The 10,318-nt window shown below is 31.7% G+C and overlaps 1 protein-coding gene across 1 annotated transcript; it reads right to left on the reverse strand.

Moving 5' to 3' along the window:
• Positions 1–2,888: 2,888 nt before the first annotated feature.
• LOC132557214 (neo-calmodulin-like) lies at positions 2,889–8,005 on the reverse strand. The gene is made up of 4 exons (XM_060221710.1): positions 7,987–8,005; positions 5,972–6,115; positions 4,725–4,979; positions 2,889–3,004 (listed from the first exon to the last, which is right to left on the reverse strand). Exons 1-4 carry the CDS (start codon positions 8,003–8,005, stop codon positions 2,889–2,891), a joined length of 534 nt encoding a protein of 177 aa, XP_060077693.1.
• Positions 8,006–10,318: the final 2,313 nt, after the last annotated feature.

The following is a 10,318-nucleotide window of genomic DNA, read 5'->3' on the forward strand; positions in this document are numbered from 1 at the left end:
CGTTCATTAAGGACACAAATTAAATTCACTTTAATTTTTTCCTCATTTTTACCCATATCACGAAATGGCATCTGCTGTCAATGGTCGTCATTCCGTTATAGTGTTTTGCATAACCAACACAAGACCTCGATTCGGCTGATATCACAAAAGACGTTCTTGCTTCTTTTCTTTTCAATATGTTTGAAAATTGCATTACATTATTGTATACTTAAGAACGTGCACACTGATGAATCCTTTTGCAGAAAACCTGGCTGGTTTGTAGAAGCGTTCGAGGTTTTCGCAATCTTGGAATAGGCGTACCAAAATGTACGATAAGTTCATTTTCTACAGTGAATGGGTGATTTTGTTAAAAAAAAATGAAAACGTGTTCCTTAGTCTTTTTCTCTTTGCATGAATTTCGTTATACTCGTGACAAGACAAGTATTCAACTGCAATACTACGGAGTGCTAGTGAATGCAGAGATACATATTATCAACTTAACATAGTAAACAAGGTAGTGGCTCCCCCAACTATACATTTGACCATTCATAATATTTTAGAAAAGGATAGCGCGAAATTTCTATGGAATTCCTAATCGAGACAATATCATTACAACCGGACAAAATAAGTGGAAAACATTATTTCATTATGAAAGTGATAGCGAATACAAAATGGCCGACAGGAAAAATGGGATATTGTTTAATGAGGTGAGACAATTGTGTGCTGGAATTGTTGTATAATAGGACCGTCTGAGAGTGAGAGGTTGATGACTATAAAGGATTAGTACCTTTCAATAAAGTGTTGTCGTCATCATGAATTTGAGGAAACGAGCATCCAATTTGACGCCCGTAATATGTTTGTTTTGTTGTAATTGACCTAGATATCATTTTAGAGTCTGACCCTGTCGCTTCCTACTTGAATTGATCAAGATTACAAGATGTCGTGGATGAAGCATAAGACGCTTTCTATTCCGGAACACTTGGCATTTTTCTTATTGTACGTATCCAAGGATCTCCGTGGTTCATATGCCCATGCCCATGTGTCACAGACAAATATACAATATATTGATTGTCTTAACAAGTTTATTATTAATTCATCTAAACGAGACGGATTGGGGGGGGGGGGGGGGGCTTATTGAGATAATTGAGTTTTTTTCCTTTTTCTTGTAAGCTTTGAAGTGTAACAATGAACAAAGGACACTCTAACAACTTAGTGAAGTTTTCTTATGTTTAATATATTCCAAAATGTATGTATAGCACTATTAAAAATGATATATTACCTATAAAACACAAAAGACATTCACGAATTCTGTACGTTAATGAAAAATACACAGTTGTCTCCATTCAATAAATATTTCTCATACTAAATGTCTATAATCATGAATAGTTTGTAAAATACACGATATACGTACATTATTGTATGTGATAAATATTATAAACGGAAATATTTGATACGAATACGTTTCATACATATTACCAAGGCAACTATAACAGTTTTAACTAATTTTGATAAATACTGCGTTCCCTCTATTCAATTACTCTCTGCAAAAATACACTTCATTATTTCTTTTCATTTATTCGTTTACATAACAATCATCTTCAGAACCCCACAAGACTCTGCTTGTTTATTTGACAAAAACAGGAGCAAAGTCTTTCGTGAGGTTCTGTCTATGAAAAACCCCAAACAAACACTGTGATAGGTATCTAGAAGAACATAATGGGGAAATTAGCAAATTGCTGTGAAAAATATTGAACAAAATAAACACATTTAGTGATGCGAAACGAGAATGCGCACTATAGATTAATGCTTGTCAAGTTTCACACAGCATACTTCATACCATAGAGACGAAATTGACATGCAATATGATTGTTCTATAGAATATGAATAGGCCGATATGAACTCATTTCTAACTCATCAGAGTCCTTGTAGATCAATTTTCAATCAATTCCACCAAAAAGGAGCAAAAAGGACTTTCAATAAAAAGTAAGGGTGGGGGGGGGGGGGGGGCGTGTCTAGAACAACTCTAAAAATGATGACCTCTTTCATATGAAGGGAGATGTATCGTTGCATGTCGTTATTGTTTAAATTTCATAAGTTTGCCTATTGTTGTAAGCGGTATCGATACTGAAGAAAACGCGAGTAGCCTCCCTTCGGCAGTCACCTTCGGGAGTGTACAAACATGAGACACTCAAGTAAATAGCACCTTTCAATACAAATTCAGAATTAGATACAACACATAAAATGAATTAAGCTGTATAATATAGCTAACTCGCCACTCGACAAATGTCTGGAACCAAAAATCTTCTGAACATCGAGTTTCCCCGACGACGGTACTATTTGAACGATGTCTATCAATGTAAACAATGCTTATTTCGATATCTCTTTCGACTTCACGGCTCATCAATTTCTTTCGAGGCATTACTAAAATCTTTCGACATATCAACACACAGATATCATTCGACATATCGACATATCAATAACCTTCGACATATAGACATGTCAATATATGACATATCGGCATACAAATCACTTTCAACTTATCGACACACACACACACATCTTTCTGTATCGATATTCATATATATATTTGAAAAACGCAGTAATTACCTTACGATGTTAGCAGGGAACAAACGCCATAAAATTGTTAGGTCCAAACGCAGTACTACAAGTATATCGTTCAAACATGCTCTCTATATTATGACGTTCGTTCCCAATCACCGTACGATTATGAAGGAAGACAGAATTCACAATCTGTGGTGTTGATTGAAGGCGATTCTGAATTCTTAGGCAATTATACTAGTTTTGCATTGGTACAAACCTGCATGCAACACCTCTAATGTAACACAATATCATTATATTAGGACACATCGTATAAGTCCAGTATTTCAAATTGTTATACACATCCTACATCATTCTTTTGTCTGTGTAATTTGCTGACTCTCAGCTTCTGAAGCCTTAAGTTCATATTCTGGAGTCCGCACATTTTCAAATACGTCCTCCTCTCCGGCGAAAGCTTTCACAAACTCTGAAACGAAAGAAAAGTATGGATTTTACAATGTCCAAATACCTGTGGCAACACGATATCAAATGCTTTTGAATTCCGTGTCATTTTATCATGTCGTAATCTAATACTTGAGGAATTTATATCAGCAGAATTATATTAGTAATAAAATACAAGATTCCTGTCTTTATTACGTTATTGTGGAAATTTTAATATACAATCAGACATATTTACTGTAACATGTTTGTTAACGACACAAACAAAATAAACAACAAACAAAATAATATCGACAAGTCAACAAAAGCTGAATTCAAACTCAAAGTCAATAAAATTTCAAAATGAATGTTTAATTTCCTAGTGTACTATAGCAAGTCTTTTTTCTAAAAGACACTTCACCCCAAACACTAAATTAACCAGAATTAGAACTTCCGATAAGGTAAAACAGCAGCATTATCACACCATCAGGACGAAGGATATTTTCATTTAATGTATATTGTAATTATTGAATAATTAAATTTCTCATCGCAAGCATTTTTTTTTTCAGGAAACTGTCTGGAGAATCAATAAGATATTTAAATATATAACTATTTCTGTGTTAATGAGATTTCTACTCTACCTATAGACCTAAGTACGTATGATAACGACCAGGTGATTGATAACTTGTTTTTCTATCTGTGTGGTTACCTGTATATCCACATTATATTTGACGTTTTGCCAATAGAAATAGCAATAATCGTATCAGTGTAATAAAATTAGAAAAAATACTGATTGATTTCACGATAAATCAGTGATTTTCAATTTCAAAATGATATTTATCGAATATCCCTTGTATCACGTTGATCGTTTGTTACCTGTTAAGGTACTTTAGGCAATATTGATATATATGTAGTTTAAACTGAATCATTGCCAAAATAATAAAGTTCTACTAAGCTCTCAGTGTTGATATTTTTTTAAATCGGCGATTTTTCAATAATCGATATTTGAATATAGTTTGTTTAAGTATCATTATTTCAATCATTGAGTTGTATACCTATGGTCACCTTAGCAATACAGGTATCATGAACAGAGTTATTTCAACAATTTTAATTTGTTGTAGTGTAATGAGAGTTCGTTAAGGCGAATATTGCATAGTTTCGAGGATTGATATAAAACAAAACAAAAAGAAATCTTGAAAATAAAAAATGTTTTTAAAAAAATATGATAATTTCACGACTTTCGCAAATAATAAATTCCATTTGCAAAAAAACTTTCTGTTAATAAAACCTATTACGGTAAATCAAAGATATTCGAGTCAGCTGGCCGTCAAAAGGATCGATTTTTGAGAAAATAAATACTGGTCAGTCCGTGCAAGCAAAGTTGTATTACTGACAAATCTAAGTTAAATTTTAATCATTTTTGTAGTAACTAGACTTAACTGTACAGGACGTTAAACATAATCATAAAAGACAAGCCACTTTTGTCTGTCTGTCAAAATGCAGTTTATATTTTAAGACACTGACCATATACTCTATTTATCTTGCAATATTAACTGAAAATCAGGCCATTAACATTTCAACATGTCTTTGGTTCAATTTTGTTAAACCGAGTTTGTTTTTGCCTGATAAAGAGAATAATAATAATACAGCGGTTTTCCGTCAATGCCGAATACAGCAAAATATATATGTGGCAAGTGTATTCTGAGAATGGCAGGGCTAGTTGCAGGATAAACAAGAATATCACGTGACATTCACAATGTTATACTTACCTTCAAATTCAATCCTGCCGTTTTTATCTGTATCTACTGCTTGGAAGAACATGTCGATTTCCTCCTTGCTAAATTTTTCACCGACCTCCAATTTACAAGCGGAATTAAGAACCGCGGTGAATTGTTTTTTATCTAGGTAACCTCTACGGTGCCGATCAACTTTCTTAAATGCTTCAACAACTTTCGCGCGCTCTTCTTCCTGGTCAACTTTCCTCATTAAAATCTTGAACTCATTAAAATCAACTGAGCCCGATTCTGTAAAACAATGGAAGTTTCTGTAAGTAATCAAATATTTAAAACACGTACGAATAACTTCAAAGTAATAACGACCAGACAAGATTATCATCATTAAGAGAATGCCATGAAGAGAGAATGACCCAACGTCTCAAGGTAGACATAACAAACGAAAAAAAAAATATCCCGAAATATTGATAATTATTCATCGCATCACTAATCTGTTAAAACCACATATGTAATAAGACCTTGTGCAATTGTGATTGGCTCAAGGTTTTCATTCTTTCAATGCTGATGTCATATATATATTACAATAAGATTAATGAAAGGGATGTGGAATGAGAATATTGTCAGTTACTAATTCTATTATTTCTTTATTATTATCTTTTTAAAGAAATACAAACAACAATTAAAAGTTGTGTTTTAGAACTTTCAACGAAGTTTGTTTCCCTTGTAAAAACGGAAAGTGCACATTACTTAAGCTTTGATAAGATTACTATAAGGCAATGGACAGAAAAATCACCTGTCAAGACATGATGACTTATTGGAGAAAATAACAGTCATCTGTTTGACAAAGGACATTTTCGGAAACTCGCAAGCACAATTTCCAAAAACGTATTAATACCGAACTGGTAAATGTATCTTAACGAATATCAAAACGCTATTTGCAGGAATGCCTGCACAATATCATAATTAGGTGATAAACAAAACGTCAAGATTTTTCCTTGTAAATCAGATGAGGCTCTGTAAAACGAAACATTTGGAGTCCCGTAGATATATGATCATTTATTCAAAGATTGAGATATTAAATATGAAAATGAGAAACGATAATACTTCCATTCACCCACAAACAAGTTATAACTAGCGAATTTAAGTGCAGTTTTCTCCCCAATAGTTGAAATATAAGCATGTTTGCTAAATCCTTATTTAGCAAAAAGGAAAGATTAAAAGCATAGATCCCTTAAAAATAACATCCTTTACTGTATACGAGTTTAAACATCAAATATAATTACCATCAAGATCGAGGGCTTTCATCGTCTGTTGTATCTCCTCTTCCGTCGGACACATATTAAACATATTAAAGCCCCTCTTGATTTCACTTTTTGTTATCTGACCATCCTTATCCAGGTCGAAGAGATCAAAGACTCTTCTACATTCTAAAAATAGAAAAGTGACTAAATAACAAACTAGCTTATACTGGGACAATTTTTTGTTTGAATGCTAATTCTTTTTGCGTAAGTGAATGTTGTCATGAATAAAAATATATACAGGTATATATTCCCTTCGGAATATTTCAAACACATTTTTCGACATCGCAAAGGAATTCTAGAAGCGTTGACTGTGTACAAACGACATCTTAACATTTGCCGTCTTAAGACACAATATATTGGGCAGCGTAAATGTCACGTGGAATCCATAACGACCTGATTAGTTGTATTCTGGTTTATGAATAAAATAGTACTTAACTACAGTACAATGTACACAACCCATTGAGTTTAATTCTGTGTATTTGTCTGAATACAAAGGAGTGATGGAAGTTACTTATTGTAAAACATTTAGACCTATTACAATTTCTATGTCTCTTGTCAAGTCTTTTATGCTGTCTCTCTAGACTTTGATGGAAGTGAAATCCAATTCAAAATAAAACAATCTTGTATTTTAGAAAGAGAGATAGGCCCTATAATAAATCATTATAGTGGATAACTACAAGTTCAGTGTCTGTATCATGCACAAAATGCCAATATATTTTTTATACTTTGTAGTTATTGTGTAAACTTCTGGTTAATTTAAACAGAATTAAATAATTTAAACAAATTTCATATCAAGATATATACAGAAAAAAATTCTGACATCCGATATATGAAACAGCTTTAATATACACAGATGTCCAGCTTAATGTAATATTTAGCATCATTTGACATCTGCTATACGAGAGCTTTAATATCTATACACATATAACCAGTATTTTTGGCCAACGGTCTTAAAGTATACATTGTCCTATGTAATATAATACTAACCCCTATTGTTTGATTAATGACGTATTAAGTGACATGATATTGTGCCAGATTTATTGACAATAATCAATTGTAACATGAATATATATATATATATTGTATTCAAACTAACACCTGGACATAAAACTTACAATATATCATTTTATCTTAAAGAATGGTCATCGAAATCGTTTGGACTTTTCAGGAAAATTTTGTACTCCAACACGAGTTTTAATAATGTTTTAATATGAATCGTAAGTCGAATAGCCGAGACAAAGTTAACAATGCTTGATGTTGTACACATCACATTGACAATTCATACACCATTTTATAATTCTTTTCAATTCACATTGTACTCTTGTAATCAATTATGAATTAGCTTTTAGATAATACATTATAATACCATTACATCAACTCTTTTGCCAAAATGTGTCAAAACTTACAACTATATGTTGTACAGGTAAATTCAATACCTCATTGTTTTCATTTAAATCTGACAAAATCTTAGTTGCCCTTTGACCTCATTTTGTGATAATATAGTGAAGGTATGAGAATGTTCCACACAGTCTAATGAAAGTACTGCAGATATGTAGGCAATATATTCACTAACTTGGAATATTGATTGTTATATATAAATAAGTGACACTGACAGATAATGACTTGTCCATAAAACATCGAAGAAAACAACACATTTCAACGAAATCTGAATTCAAACTCAAATCCGATGAGACTATGACTAAAATTTAAACGAAAGTAAAATGCTGGTAATACCACGTGATTAGCGTATCCTGCTTCATCTACAACATTCGCCAAGTAAATGTTGTCAGTTAAAGCATATAGCAACACCACGTTCCAAATAAGAACAATGTAAATAACCGAGAAATCTCCATAACTACTAATGACCACTCTCAGCTTAGTAAAACATAACTAAATAGAATATTAAATCATCTTTTCTTCGATTTAATTTCCTGAATTGACAAATGATAAGTTAATGAACTTCATATCTAAATAATAGAGATTTAAAAATAACTTACTCAATTCAAACTCGTCCATTTCCTGTAATTCATTGTCGTTTGTCGTTTGTTCCCCCTGTAAGATCGGATGCTCCAGGTTATCATTTATGAACAATTCTACAGCGAATAATCACAATTAAATATTCAGTACATGTGATATTACAGATGTATTTCACGAGTGCGACTAATATTTTGTTATTTCACTCATCGTGAGTGTGACTTATAGTTTAATTATTCACGAGTATGGTAAAAATATTCTATATTGCACGAGTGTAACTAATGTTTGTATCCCTTATCACGCGTATGGCTAATATATTGGTATATTTCACGAGCAAACAAACTATTATCAACATGAGTAACATATCGAGCGACATGTAATTGTTTATACTGAAAATAATATTGTTTCTTTCTGTTCGTGCAATTTTGAATTACGCTTTTTGATTGGTCGATTTTACAAGATAAATTGTGTTCTCCGTATTTATTGATGGAATTCTTCTAATCTTTATATATTTCTATGGTTTGCAGTATCTGTACAATGTACCCAAATCTCGTGATAACATAATTTGTAAATATATGAAACATTAACCTTTACACTATATGTAACATTATCTGCATAATGTGATAACATAATTTGTAAATATATGAAACATTAACCTTTACACTATATGTAACATTATCTGCATAATGTATCAACATCTCGTGATAACATAATTTGTAAATATATGAAACATTAACCTTTACACTATATATAACATTATCTGCATAATGTATCAACATCTCGTGATAACATAATTTGTAAATATATGAAACATTAACCTTTACACTATATATAACATTATCTGCATAATGTATCAACATCTCGTGATAATATAATTTTGTTAATATATAATACATTTACCTTGAAACTATATTTATAACATTATCTATATAATGTACCCAAATCTCATGATAACATAATTTTGTTAATGTATAATGTATTGACGTATGGAGGATGTACTTAATTATCTGTGTAATGTACAAAATACAATCACATATTGTTGTAAAAGTATAATATATTAAATTATCTATTGTTACGCTTGTTTCAGGTTATCTGTATGACATGACAAAAATAAAACTCATATTACATTAAGTTGTAATATATCATATAATCGCCTTAATGTACTAATTAATTAGTGATAATCTATGTACCATATTAATTTGTAGAATGTTTATTGAATTATCACTTGGAATTTGCTTTAATATTATATTTCGTACTATGCAAAAATGGATATCAAAACATAATGTATATTTTATAAGTATAGAAATCTTGTGTAAATTAATATTAAGAAAATAGGAAACAATCATAAAAAAAACAAGTACTACGCTAAATTTTTCACATGTTTCTTCTGTATTATTTAATTCTGCTCCTACTGATTTTATATATGTTTAAGCTCTATAACGTGAATATAAGATGAATTTAAAGAGTGTTACTCACCATATTGATTGTATAATGATCCTCGTAATGATACGCACTAACTGTGTCAAGATCGTCTCCGCAAATGAATCGCTTGTTTGGGTATCTACCAAGTGTTCACACAGCCATGGAATTCATTGGAACTATTCTGACGTCATGTTGTTTATAAATATAGATTCAGTGGCTATATTTAGTAACGATCTTTTTGTATCGACACCATAAACTTTAATATAATATATTGTTGATTACATGAAACAAAAGACGTTAAACATATATGGTTCATTGGAGTCATTCGTGTCTCGACAGAAAAGTGCAGCCCGTTGACGTCATAAATATTGAAATCTAACACGGGTCACATGACAAGGTGGTTCCGTTTAGACACAAAGAGTTCAAGGGTTAAATAAATGTCAAAAAACAACTACAGTGCCATTTAAGATTAAATGCCTTCAAAATACAAATGTTGTAAAAAATGTTTTGTTTCACAATATTATCTGCCCTGGAGATCGCATAGGATACCATATCTCCGTAAATGTATTTGGAGACATAGTACTGCTGGTACGGCATGGGTTTGGTGCATCTGTTATTTGCACCAGGTCTTTTCCGGAATATCGCCCCTTTTATTTTTTTATTTTTGACTTACTGTCAACACAGTAAGTTTATGTTAAACGGGACCCATACAAAGAAAATTTTTAAAAACTTTGATAAGCTGTCCAGACATGCACCTAAGCGTCCTTGAACATGCTTTAAATAACAACTACCTGGTATCTGAACAAAACAAAATAGTAATGGATACTGTTGAATCCATGAAGAGACACATATTTTACTGAAGGATAAAGCATACTAGCTTTGTCTACTTTGTCTAGTACATATTATTGTCTGTATCTACCTGTTGTATCACGT

Source organism: Ylistrum balloti, unplaced genomic scaffold (assembly GCF_031769215.1).
Source record: "Ylistrum balloti isolate Yb309-2 unplaced genomic scaffold, AGI_CSIRO_Ybal_v1 Utg370646, whole genome shotgun sequence".
Classification (NCBI taxonomy): domain Eukaryota; kingdom Metazoa; phylum Mollusca; class Bivalvia; order Pectinida; family Pectinidae; genus Ylistrum; species Ylistrum balloti.

Coding starts and splice junctions, on each gene's coding strand:
- LOC132557214 (XM_060221710.1), bottom strand. Junction 4,980..5,971: donor GAAAGCCCTCGATCTTGATG/GTAATTATATTT, acceptor ATTGTTTTACAG/AATCGGGCTCAGTTGATTTT. Junction 3,005..4,724: donor CGGCAGGATTGAATTTGAAG/GTAAGTATAACA, acceptor CTTTCGTTTCAG/AGTTTGTGAAAGCTTTCGCC.